The 13,686-nt window shown below is 38.3% G+C and overlaps 1 protein-coding gene across 2 annotated transcripts in view; it reads left to right on the top strand.

The window, feature by feature from the left end:
- EPG5 (ectopic P-granules 5 autophagy tethering factor) overlaps positions 1-13,686 on the top strand; it is a 128,390-nt gene that overhangs the window by 87,052 nt on the left and 27,652 nt on the right. The window contains exons 28-35 of one of the 2 annotated variants that reach the window (XM_069569067.1): positions 925-1,067; positions 2,600-2,756; positions 4,934-5,128; positions 6,166-6,379; positions 9,418-9,566; positions 10,139-10,340; positions 11,711-11,783; positions 12,722-12,822. In XM_069569067.1, the coding sequence (XP_069425168.1) occupies positions 925-1,067; positions 2,600-2,756; positions 4,934-5,128; positions 6,166-6,379; positions 9,418-9,566; positions 10,139-10,340; positions 11,711-11,783; positions 12,722-12,822 (1,234 nt within the window). Of the gene's footprint in view, positions 1-924; positions 1,068-2,599; positions 2,757-4,933; positions 5,129-6,165; positions 6,380-9,417; positions 9,567-10,138; positions 10,341-11,710; positions 11,784-12,718; positions 12,823-13,686 lie in introns of both variants that reach the window. The other variant, XM_069569066.1, reaches the window with a different exon arrangement.

The following is a 13,686-nucleotide window of genomic DNA, read 5'->3' as shown; positions in this document are numbered from 1 at the left end:
TTTGTGCCCTGCAAGAGTCTCTGGAGGGTGTAGGGTTTGATATAAATGCGATTGCATCCCTCCTACCGACTCACTGCCACTTCTCCTTTGTTCTTTGACGTGGAGTATCTTGTTTTGGTAAATTCTAAAATACTCCTGTCGGTGGTTCAGTAGCTAGTTGCAGTTTGGTGTTCTCGCAGGAGAAGATGAGCACATGGCCTTCTACTCTACCATCTTGATAGGATAGTTCTAAAAAGTTGAAATAACTTTCGTTTTTTTTTTTTAAAACCTCGATAAATTTCTTATTTTTCACAGCTTTGCTGAGAACCAGTAAAACTCTATCAAAAGACCAGATTTCAAGAACCACGGAATTAGTCAATTGCTCCTTCCTCAGCATGCAACCGATTTGGTCATTTCTCATATTTTATCTTATTTTTGGTGTTTTTTTATAAATATATATCTTTTCTTCCTCCAGTTGTTTTATTAACAGATTTGTGTACTCCTCTTTTATGGTTTTGTGCAAATGAGACCTGCAGCCCCAGTGTCAAATTATGTGTGTTTCTGGATCAGGAGCTCTGGGGAGGGATGGTCCACAGAAGGGGGTTTGATGTGCCTCAAGAAAAGCCGGAGTGGTGGAAGCCATTGCATTTATTTTTGATGAGAATTGGAGCATTGAAGTGGCATAGAACATAGCCTACCAAAAATAGCTCTGAACCAGCAACAAACTAATTCAAATTTGATTCTTCATGAAAAGCTTGAGATTCTTGAATAGTTTTTTTGATATTTTTTCCCCCATCCTCCTCAGGTTCAACTGAGAATTTTGAGTTACAGTATTAGTTGTAATAATATTCTCTCTATCAAATACCCAGTATTTTTGTAATCAACTGTCTGCTCTAGAAACCTGTAGGGACAAATAAATCTGTTGACCACTCTAATTTTTCTTAGTTTGAAGGTATGCATAAGAATGAAGCAATAAGCCAACAGCTTCATGTTTTGCGAAAAGAAGTGAAGCAGTTGCAAGCAGAAGCTGCTAAACCACCATCACTTAATATTGTGGAGGCTGCTGTGCATGCTGAAAACTTGATTACGTAAGTTTTGAGGGTGCTATAATCTAAAATACTAGTTAGTTATTACTGCTAGCAATCGTACTTGCTACTATCCCCCCAGTCACCTACTAATTAACTAGTATAGGAATTAGCAGCCTTTGGACCAAATCTGACCTGCCATCTATTTTTATAAGTAAAGTTTTATTGTGATGTAATCATGCCCATGTACTTATTTAATGTGTATGGCTTTTATGTTCCAATGGCAGAATTGAATGTTATGACAATTTATAGCCCATAAAGCATAAAATATTTACTGGCTGTCTCTTTATAGAATAATTTTGCTGACCCTTGAATTAGGAGGTTATACATTACATTACAATTTAACCTGGAGAGATTGAGTGCTTAAGCTTTATATTAAAGGCACATTTACTCAGGAAGTCATCATCATCAGTTCAGATTACTGAGCAAAATTTGCAGTGGAATTGCTCAGGGCTCACAAGGGTAGTTGCTGGCTTGCATCTGACCATCCATGGTGGTTTCTTTTGGAGCTCAAAGCCACCAGGATATTACCTGGGAAAGGAGAAGTTGACTCACCAGCAGCTAATTCCCCTGTAGATTAGGATGGTGGTGTGGACGGGGGCATTGAGACCTTTTGTGGGTTAGATTGGAAGGGTCTGGGAAGGAGGAGGAGATAAGGTGAACAAGAGGTTGCTGTTTCTTTTTCTAGAAAAGAAACTCAAAACAGAGTAAGAATTAGAAGAGATCTTTTATATTAGTATCTTATTCTATACAAAAATCTTTTTCTTCAACCTAAGTCATTGTTTTAGATTTTAAAATTTAGAGAAATCAAGGTTCTTATTTTTAAAAACATGTATTTATGTAATATACAACATTGAGTAATATTTGGATTATTTGGATAATTTGGAAAAATTGGATGTAAAATTATGGATTACATACAACTATGAAAATATTTAATGTTAATAAAGGCTCATTTTCCTCCCTCCAGGAGGACATAAAATCATTTCTGTGTATTGGAAATACGTTGTTGGGCTTCTCTGGTGGCTCAGGCAATAAAGAATATGCCTGCAATGCAGGAGACCCAGGTTCGATCCCTGAGTTGAGTAGATTCTCTGGAGAAGGGAATGGCTATCCACTCCAATATTCTTGCCTGGAGAATTCCATGGATAGAGGAGCCTGGTGGGCTGCAGTCCACAGGGTTCTAAACAGCTGGACACAACTAAACACACACACTTAAACCTGTCCATGGGGTCATAAAGAGCTGGACATGACTGAGTGACTAGCACACTTTGACTTTGACATATGAAAATACTTAATGTTAATAAAGGCTAATCCCCCCACCCTCACCCCAGGAGGACATAAAATCATTTCTGTGTGTTGAAAATAAGTTGTTGGGTCAAGTTGTAAGCTATCCTGTGAAATATTTCTAAAGTGACATTTGTGTGGGGCTCTCAGAACTCTTAAGGATATTGCTGAGAAACAAGAGTATCAGAGAAATACCGTGGGTCTGAATTCTCTTACTATAGACCAGTAGCCTTACCAGTGTTTTCCCACAGGGCCTTAGTGAATGCCTACCAGTCGCAGCCCACCCCTGGGGTTCAGAAGATTGGCATCAGCCTCTTCTTTACTGTTGTGGATTATGTCAGTGATGAGACCCAGCGTCATCCTCCCACAAGGCAGTTCTTTACTTCATGCATTGAGATCTTGGGACAGGTAAGGTTATCCTGTGTTTTTAGCATTATTTACATATGATGAGTCCCTGCAGTGTCCTCTTAGATATAATCAGAGTTGACTCCACACTTACAGGTTCAGAGTCTTACCTAAGTCAGAAGCCCCTTTGAATTGTTGACTTCTCAAGATGTGGTTAGAATTGCCGGTATGGAATTCTGCTTTTTCAGAAAAAGATGTTAAATTATTAGTATATGAAAGTCTCCAGGGAGATGTCAAATTGTATTGTATGCTGTTGGTGTTAATAATAGTATTACTGAGACTACTGTTTATAAAATGCCTTTTGATTCATTATTTTATTTCATCCTTACAATGACTCTTTGTGATTGATAGCATTTCAGTGTTAAAGATGAGAAAAACTAGCCTCTTAAAGATTGAGTGACTTGCCTAAGAAGTACAGCTGGTAAGCCCTGGAGGCAAGAGGGACCCCAGGTCTTCTGACTCAACATTCAGTGCTTGCTCCACCTCTCCACTGCTGCCTCTCAGTTGCTTCTCACAATTTATCTACTTGACTTAACCCTTAAATATATGGATATATAAAAAGGACAAGGGCAGTGAATCCATGCAGATTTATGAAATGTGTCATTAAAGCAAGCAATGCCACTTGCTGGAAAATATAGAAATACTACCATGTACTTTCCTTCAGATTCAATTAAGTGAGTGGCTATTTATTGGATACTTTTAGGGAGGTGATGCCGAGCAGATATTAAAATAGGTTTTTCAGAAATGTTTTTCCTAATTATGAAATTGATGAGTGCTTATTATAAGCAATACAGACAGTGTAAAAAGTATAAAGAAGAGAAATTTCTTATAATCCTAATCTGGAGATACTGGTTACGTAGCTAACATTTCGTTATAGTTGATCTTGTGTGTCTCTGAGGTCTATTGGTATCTGTGTGTATGTGTAAAAATGATATATCATTCTTATATATAGATCTAGAGATAAGGATACACACTTAAAAGCTAGCATATGCTATTTTTTTTTATTCAAACACATTTCAGACATTATTCCTTGATAATAAATAAAAACCTTCATCATGGTGTTTCATACATAGTGTTCCATGGTACAGATATATTGGCATGTGTTGAGCCAGTGCTCTCTGGATGAATGTTTAGGTAGGTTGGTTGTTTTGCTGATGTAAGCCTGAACTAAATATATTCTTACATGCCTTTGTGAAATCATTAGACTGATTTTCCTAGGATAATTTCTTAGAAGTGTGCTCACTATGTCAAAAGGACTGGGAAGTTTATACCTATTTACATTGTAACAACAGCATTCAATTTATTATTCTCCACGTTACAACTAACATTAGGACTGATCATTCTTTTTAGGTCTGGCTAATCTAATAACAGAAGTGGTGCTTTGTGATTATTTTAAGTTGTATTTCTTTAAGTACTAGTTCAGTTGCGTGATTTTTCAAATGATTTAATAATTTTTTGTGATTTTTCTGGTTTTTGTTTTTTGCACATTTTCTGCTGGGAAGTTTCTTGCTTTTTGATTGCTTTGAGGAGCTCCTCAGACTGTTAACCTGGTGTCTGGAACGAGTTATAATTTTTCTACTTTGTCGTTTTTCTATAGTTTTATGATTCTTTTTGCCATATAGAAGTCAGAATTTTTATATATTCACATCTATCAGTTTTATCCTTTATTATTTCTGTCTCTGATCAAATTTATCAAAGCTTTACTAACTCTGAAATTAAATATCAGCTTATTTTCTAATACTCTTAAACATTAGAACAAATTAAGACAAGGTATATGTTAATTATGAAAGTTAGCTTTTTAAAAGTATTTAAAGCATATCTCAATAAAATCTGTAACCTAGAATCTTTTTCTTGACATAGCGCAGAATCACTTTAGATACTTAGTAATCATGGTAGGTACACTGCAAATTTCTGGATTCAGATTATCCCAGTATTTTAATCTTTTAAACATTTTCTTTGACTTGTCCAACCAAATGAATGGATTATCCAGAATTTTTAATATAGGTTACATTGAAAGTGATAGATTTATCTGTCGATTTTAGGTTTCTTTTGATTGTTTCATATTTTCATTTAGAAAAAATTCTGTTAGCTGTATATACTATTCCTTAAAACTTGGTTGCTCAAAGAAAAGTTGGGGAGGGGAGAATTTGATGACATTTTCCCTTTTCAATTCTTTTAAGGTGTTTATCAGTGGCACTAAATCAGAATGCAGAAAAGTCCTTCAGACCATTCTGAAGGACAGAAGGCTTTGCTCTCTCCTGTCTCCTTTCTTCACTCCCAGTGCTGCGCCCGCGGAGTTCATCCAGCTCTACGAGAAGGTGGTGAAGTTTCTGCGCGAGGACAACAGCGACATGATTTTCATGCTGCTGACCAAGGTGACGTGTGGCTCAGTCCTGATGTTGTCACTGAGCTCTAGGTACTGCTGCTGTTTCTCTGTGCCTCAGAAATGCAAGGTCCTTGGAGCTCTGTCTCCAGAGGGACTGGAGGTGCACAGACCCTTTTCACCTTTGATCTCATCTTCAAGTAGTCTGATCCCGTAGCTGCTGCTTCTGGATGCATTGATTATATCATATAGGACAGTCTCACTACATGTAGTATAAAAAAGATCAGCTCCCAAGCTCTTTAAAAACTTCCTACAGTTTTGAAATATTCATAGTAATAATTTGGTATATCTTTCTTTTGAATGTGTCCTGAATTTATGGCTCAATTGTTTGATAATTGAGTTGTTAGTATGTCACAGTCTCTCATATTTGCATAAGCCAGATTTAAGCAAATTGCCTTTGTCTTGTTCCAAATAGAATATTATTAACCTAGACCAAGGCAGTGAATTTATGTTACCAGTTGAGAAATTCAGAGCCTTAGCTATTTTGCTTTCAGTTGTACTTCTCTGATACCTATAAATCATAAAACCTGGACATTTGTTGGGACCTGGAGACTGATCTCAGTTTTTAATAGGGGAAAGCATAGTTTGGGATTCTGGAAGGTGATATCAACACCCTGAATTTTCATTAACTGATGCAGATTTAGAAATATGGCCACTAGAAGCAGGTAGTTCCATAAAGCAGCCACTTTTTTTGTGGCAGCGTGACCAGTGAAGAAGAACTACACAGTTCTGATCCTTGTTTTATAGGGAAAACTTACCAACAAGATTCTTAAATTGTAAAAAAGCATGCAGAGCTAAAAAAAATTGCCTCTGAACCCCCAGAGTGAAGTAGAGATGGAGACATAATGGCACCATTAGTTATTGAACTGCCTAGATTCTTTTAAGTCTATAAATTTTAGTTTCAATCTTTATGAAAAGCCAAATGCTAGGTAAACTTTTGACTTTCAAACTAATTTGCACATAATTTTCTCTATTTCAATCAATTTTCTAGTGTAAATAAAACTGCTTCTTATTTCTTTTTCTTTTTAGTTCGATCTTAAGCAATGGTTAAACTCCACTAAACCTCCTCTGTCTGATCGTACCAGGCTTCTGGAGTCCATTCATTTGGCACTTACTGCCTGGGGCCTTGAACCAGACGAAGATATTTTGATGCCATTTAATCTTTTCTGTAAGCACTGGACTTACCTTCTTCTCTACCAGTTTCCTGACCAGTACAGTGACATTCTCAGGCTGCTGATGCAAAGTAAGTGTCTTAATTGTGACTGATTAGATCTCAGTGAATGTTCAGTATGACATTAACCATTCCACAGATGTCATCTAAAAATGTAAAAATAATACAAGCATGCAGGAATTTAGAATTACTAATCTTTACCCAAAATGCTCAGTGAGTAATGCCCTAGAGGCTGCTGTCTGTAAAAATGTCCGTTGTCAGATTGGGCCCTAGCTGGGCAGGGCCACTCTTTAGAGTCCGCAGTCCTGTGTGCACCTCTTTACTTTGATTTTGCAGCTGTCTTGACTGGGGTGGGACTGCTTACTCTGGTGACTGTAGACTTGGGAATAGAAAGCAGTTGCTCCTTTACAGTGTGCTTAACATACCAGTTGGTTTCTTTCTAGTTTCAAAATGGTGAATACATTTAGGGTCCCCCCCCCAATTTTTTTACTCTCATATTTTGCAAATGAATTTTATCCCAGTATAATGATACACTGTTTTTATATTATCCAAGACAAAGAGTAACATTAAATTTTCCAAATTTCCACTGTTTCTATTCCCCTCCTACAGTTTTCCATTAGTGTGTTGGAGAAATAAAGGAGAAGTAAAGAGTGCAGGCTTTTTAATTTTTGGAATTTCACTCGGCAGGAATTTTATTGAAATTTGAAAAATGAGATAGTATTTACTTTATTCATGTAAGCTTCATACAGTTTATTGATGTAATGGACAACTGAATTTTGCATTATGTCAAATCTTTGTGTTACTTTACAGAAATAGTTTTATGAATTAGCTAATGATCTTATGTATTGGACTACTTGAAGAATGTATAGTCTAATTTTCAAAGCCCTTCAAAGTTTTCATTATTTCCTATAGCGGCAGGTGGCAAGATGGGTGGGGAGTGGTGGTGCAGAAATGCACTTGTATAATTTTTAATGCTTATTTACATAGCTAAGTTTTACTCCTAAGTTTTCACAATTTGATTAAACATATATTTGGATTTTTCCCCTGAAAGCTTTTATTTTAAAAAGTATTTATTTATTTGGCTGTGTCAGGCCTCAGCTATGGCATGCAGTATCTTTCTTCCTTGTGTCTTGCGGGCTTTCTAGTTATGGTTCACTAACCCACCAACCTAGATAGTATATTCAAAAGCAGAGACATTACTTTGCTGAGCGCCAAAGAATTGATGCTTTTGAACTGTGGTGTTGGAGAAGACTCTTGAGAGTCCCTTGGACTGCAAAGAGGTCCAACCAGTCCATTCTGAAGGAGATCAGCCCTGGGATTTCTTTGGAAGGAATGATGCTAAAGCTGAAGCTCCAGTACTTTGGCCACCTCATGAGAAGAGTTGACTCATTGGAAAAGACTCTGATGCTGGGAGGGACTGGGGGCAGGAGGAGAAGGGGACGACAGAGAATGAGATTGCTGGATGGCATCACTGACTTGATGGACGTGAGTCTGAGTGAACTCCAGGAGTTGATGATGGACAGGGAGGCCTGGCTTGCTGCAATTCATGGGGTCGCAAAGAGTCGGACACGACTGAGTGACTGAACTGAACTGAACTGAACCCAGTTGCCCTGCGGTATGTAGGGTCTCATATCCTCACCAGGGGGTCGAACCCACATCCTCTGCACTGCACGGTAGACTCTTAACAAAGCACTGGATACCAGGGAAGCTTCCTTCCCTGAAGCCCTTTAAAGAGATTCTAAATTGTTTATACAGGCAACCACTGACTTGGATTTAGCAGAAAAGTTTTAATTTGAAGGGAAAGTAGTTAGTTACAGGCTTAAGACTAACAGCACCACCTCTGTCTGATTCTGTGACCTCCAGCCTCCTGGTGCCCCATCCCTCCCTGGCCATCACGGCAGTGTTCCCAGGGCTTCACTCATTGCTAATCTGTCTTCATTTGCCCTGGGTGAGCCCACTGCAGTTCCCCCTGGCTTCACTGCCATCTTCTGGGCGTGCATGACTCCTTCCAGACCTGCCCTTCTGAGCCGCTGTTGTCCTACTTGACCCAGGCCACTTCCTGGCAAGGGCCTGAGGGTGTAAGTTTCTGTCCTCTGGGAGGCGAGTTTTGCAGGTAGCTGAGTACTGGTTGGTGGTCTCTGCTTTTGCGTACTGTCTCTGCGTTGCTTTAGGTTTTGCCTGTTACAGGAGTGGGGTGTTCGATAAGTATGAGACTTCTTCTGAAGAGCATAGACTCTGCAGTTGTGTTCTATTCCATGGCTCCTCTGTTTCTCTCACATTGTCCAGCCAGAAAGATGGCACCTTTACCATTCCCCAGTCAGGGGCTCACAGATTCCAGCTCAGATGGCTCTGCTGTGTTCACTCCCAGCAGGGTTACTGAGAATAAGGAAAGTCAGGTGTCCACGTGCCCAGATCTTTCAGTAGGTTCTCTCTCTCTCTCTTTTTTTTTTTAACACCAACTTTTGTAGGTTTTTAATTTTAAGGTAGGAAGGCAATGTTGAGTCAATCTCTTGACAGCTTTAGGCTGTTTGTAATGGCTGCACACGTTTCCTTAAAAGTCAGGAGGCCACAAATTAGGTTATCAATCTGTTTAATTCCAAACAAAAAAAGTCAGCACTATATAAACAAAAAGGAAAATTTACCTCAAATATCCAAGTCAATAATGAAATCTGAAGTCATTCACCTTACTAAATTACAAGAAATTTGAATAACAGCAAACAATGGCACATAAAATGAGTTTGCCACCTGAGGCAAAGCTTAAAACAAGTAAAAAGTTAGACAAAATGTTACAAAATAACCAGTTGCTTGTTCCAAGGACTCTTCTGATGGACTGAGTACTACAGAGTAAGTGGTCCTTTCCCCCAAGTCCTCCTTTATGTTGCTTGTCGACAAATCATTTGCTTAAGAGGACACCGCTCCTTCCTTTTCCGGAGACTTGGGATCAGTAGGTTCTCTTAACTTTGGTGTCTTTACCACAAACCTTTATGAATGTGTTTTGGATTTTTACTTGATGCTCATTCATTCGTAAAGTACATGTGTTCTTCGATTCACGTTGAAAAGTTAGTTTGTGAAGGATGCTGACTTGCTGTCTTCTGTCCACACCCTGTAAGGCTCTGCTGAACAGCTGCTGAGCCCCGAGTGCTGGAAAGCCACCCTGAGAGCCCTGGGCTGCTGCACCCCAGGCTGCCAGCAGGGGGCAGCTTCTGTGGAGAGCACGGTGCTTCAAAGTTCTCCTGATGTTCTCTTGTCCGACAAGCAGGTGTGTAGCTCTTGCCTCTATAAAGTTTCTGTATGTGTTTCTTGTTCATTTCCTTTTTTTTTTTTTAAACAACTGGAACACATTTAAAATTTATATCTAAAAATGTATCCTTTTATCTCCAAGAGAGCCCTGTGCTTTCCTTTGTCAGTCATATCCTGTTTCCCCCGTCCCCTACCTCTGTCTCCACCTCTCTGTGCCTGGATCGCCTTTCTCTCGTGCCTCAGTCTGATTCTTGCTCCACGGTTCCCGAATAGCCCAGGCCCAGCCTGTTTGTATCTCCCTTTTCCACCTTCACCCTCCTGCTTCACTGGCTCCTTTGAGTAGGTTTCACGCAGTTGTCCCCCAAGCTGTCGGCTTCATCAGTTTTACATGATGTGAGTTCACATGAATTTATATGAAAAAATGGTATCTTTGCTTTTGAAAAGGAGTTCGAAATCTGATTGACTTTTCATATGCTATATACCTTTGTAATTCGATTACAAAGTCAAAGCTCTTCATCTCAGCCTACCATAATATTCTACTGAAAGCAGATATTCAGTAAGCATTATTTTAAGTTGGTCATTTTTTTCCAGGTAATGGAGACTATACAGTGGCTGTCAAACTTTTTTTATAAGCTTCGGTTATCCACATTGGACTTTAAAAGTTTTGGTTTATTCTCAAAATGGAGTCCTTACATGGCAGATATGAAGACATTCTTGGGCTATCTTGTAAAAAGGCTGCTTGACTCAGAAATGGCCTGCTTGGCCCAAGACCCATCTGCCAGCAGCAAAACAGGTAATATGCCTTTAGAGCAACATAGAGCTTAGGTGTTTTGACCTTCCATCAGGAGAGACTTGAATAGACACTAAAATATTTAAATCTTGGTGATAAATCTATGTATCTGAATGTTACAAAGAAAAAATAGGAATACGCATTACAAGTGTGAACCCATATGTATCATACCTGTGTTCACTTACATAGTGGGTGCTTGCTTCACCCTCACTTTGTAAGGTGAAATACAAAGATATAGGTTTCAGTCTCCAATTCTCTCTTCCTATTATTTATCTCATTAAGAGTATTTAATTCTTTATTTTTAAAAAATGTGTTATAAAATTATCTGTGACATTGTATTATAATAAAACTTCTCCAATTAAAAAAATTTTATTGCAGCAAATGAAAACTGAAATATGCTTAGTTATATTAAACATGTTTTTTCTGTATCACCATAGGTTTTTAAGTATACAGATAATAAGTAGATTTTCTAGTTACCAGTGATAATGATAAAAGGTCAACTTTGTTTCTTTTTTTTCTTAATTGAAGTATAGTTGATGTACAATATTATATAAGTAGCAGGTATAGAATATAGTGATTCACACTTTTTAAAGATTATTCTCCATTTAATAGTTATTATAAAATGGTGGCTCTGTTTCCTTATTTTATACCTGCTGGTTTGTACCTCTTAATCCCCTGCTCTTACGTTGCCCCTTCCACCTTCCTTCTCCCGCTGGGAACCACTAGTTTGTTCTTATATCTGTGAGTCAGCTTCTTTTTTGTCACAGTCACTACTTTTAGTTTTTAGACTCCACATATGTGATGTCATACAGGATCTATCTTTCAGTATAATGCCCTCCAAGTCCGTCCATGCTGCTGCAAAGGGAATTTCATGCTTTTTTAGCCTAGTAGTATTCCATTGTGTGTACACGTGTGTATACCAGATGTAGACGCCACATCTCCTTTATCCATTCTTCTGTTGATGGACACCTGGATTCCTTCCATATTCTGGCATTTTTAAGTAATGCTGCTGTGAACTTTGTGATGCATGGTATCTTTTTTTTTTTTTTGGATATATACCCTGGAGTGTAATTGCTTGGTCATATGGTAGCTGTATTTTTAGTTTTTTGAGAAACCTCCATACAGCAGCTATACCAATTTACATGCCCACCAACAGTGTATAAAGGGTTCCCTTTTCTCCACATCTTCGCCAACATTTAGTGTTTGTGTTGTCTGATGGTAGTCATTCTGACAGGTGTGAGGTGGTATCTCTTTCCGATTTTGATTTGCATTTCCCTGATGATTAGCAGTGGTGAACATTTTTTCATGTGCCTGTTGCCCATCTTCATTTGATGGACTTGTTTCTTGTCTCTAAACATTTTGCTTTGTTTTAGTGCTAAGATCCCTACATTCAGTAATCATCCAGCTCTTTAAGCCATGGATACTGGTTTTAGAAGACAATGAAAGGTAAATAGTTTTTCTGATATTCAAATTCTGATTTTTGATATTTTCTGATATTCATATTCAAACACTGCGAAATATGAGACTTATGTGATTTTACCCAGTATCAGTTATTTTTTGGGGACTACGTTGATTACTGGGTGGGAATTGCTCTCTCTCAGAGGGCTATCCTTAAACAGTCTGCAAACTTCAGGATTTTGTGGTGACTGTGAGACTGCTTATCATAATGCAGTTTATTTCCAGGAAGAGCTAATGGAATTTATTTTTTACATTAAACTTTCTAAACCAGATTAAGGTGAAGGTAAGGTGAAGTCGCTCAGTCGTGTCTGACTCTTTGCGACCCCATGGACTGTAACCTACTAGGCTTCTCAGTCCATGGGATTCTCCAGGCAAGAATACTGGAGTGGATTGCCATTTCCTTCTCCAGGGGATCTTCCTGACCCAGGGATCAAACCCGGGTCTCCCGCATTGGAGGCAGACGCTTTAACCTCTGAGCCACCAGGGAAGCCCCAAACCAGATTTAGAACTGAATTTTCATATAAAGATTTTTTTCCTTTGTTTACTTCCTCTCTGTTCACTTTTGGTTACTTTTTATATGACTTTTTTCCCTTTCAGGCTTTAGGTACAGAAAACTGTTCTCTGAGGCATTTGAAATGTAACCCAAATCCACAAGGGATGGGTTCACGGGTGTAATTGGATGTAAAAAAAAGTGCTGATTTGATACTTAGTTAGATAACACACTTCTGAAACAATTACATTGGAATAAAGGTCAGGAAGGAAAGTAAATAAAATTATGCTATTGATATTAAAAGCTACAGTTCAGAAATTTACAGCCTTTAAAGCAATCTAAATGTGTTTTAGGGCTACATAATACATTCTGGGATGGACAGTAATTTAATCATAGAGTTTCCTTTCTAAGTGTATGTTTCTCTTATTTAAAGCAGCCAGCGACATTACCCCTGGTTGGAGAGTGATGCTGTGGTGGCCTCAAGCATTGTGCAGTTGTTCACTGACTGCATTGACTCATTGCATGAGAGTTTTAAAGGTAGGAAGATGTTGTATTATGCCTCTGGTTAGTTTTCACTTTTTCCTTAAGTCATTCAATTAATCTTCTGCCTCTGCTTTCCTACTTCATTTATTTTATTTGGTAGGCTATTATCTTTGAACAAGGAGGGGTCACCCATACAATTATTTAGTTTTGGTAAGGTAATACTGAGTGTCATCAGTTATGGAAAACAGACCTTTCTGTTTTGAAATTGTGTTTCCCCCATGTTGTGAAAAAAATGAAAATGTGAGTCACTCAGTCGTGTCTGACTCTGTGACCCCATGGACTGTAGCCTGCCAGGCTCCTCTGTCCATGGAATTCTCCAGTCAAGAAAACCAGAGTGGGTTGCTATTTCCTTCTCTAGGGAATCTTCCCGACCCAGGGATTAAACATGGGTCTCCGGCATTGCAGGCAGATTCTTTACCATCTGAGCCACCAGGGAAGCATACTATTAATAAGAGGAATTTCGAAGTATAAAGACAGGTCAACTTACAAAGTATCAGCAGATACATTCTTGACTTAAGCTTATAATTTATAGGCAATACATTAGAATATGTAACAAATACACCTTTTCCAAAGGAATACCCAAGACAGAAGTAACGGTAAAGTTATAAATGACAGTCATCAATCAGATGAGATAATTTAGATGAAGCTTGTCTTTCCTAAAGAGATGGGGATTGGGCAAATGGTCAGGAAGGAAATACAGTGTGCTTTTAACTTTTAACTCTGTATGAAAAATAATGTTCAGTTTCATGTTGCTGACCATAGTTCTGTTTTTGCCATATAAATCCTCTACTTCAAATTACTATTCAAATGCTTTATTGAAACTCTGCTTCGCTTCTGGTCTTTTTTTGAAATCTGTTA

Source organism: Ovis canadensis, chromosome 23 (genome assembly GCF_042477335.2).
Source record: "Ovis canadensis isolate MfBH-ARS-UI-01 breed Bighorn chromosome 23, ARS-UI_OviCan_v2, whole genome shotgun sequence".
In the NCBI taxonomy this organism is placed as follows: domain Eukaryota; kingdom Metazoa; phylum Chordata; class Mammalia; order Artiodactyla; family Bovidae; genus Ovis; species Ovis canadensis.
Note: the sequence above shows the minus strand (reverse complement) of the source record. Positions and strands in the feature narration are given on the sequence as shown.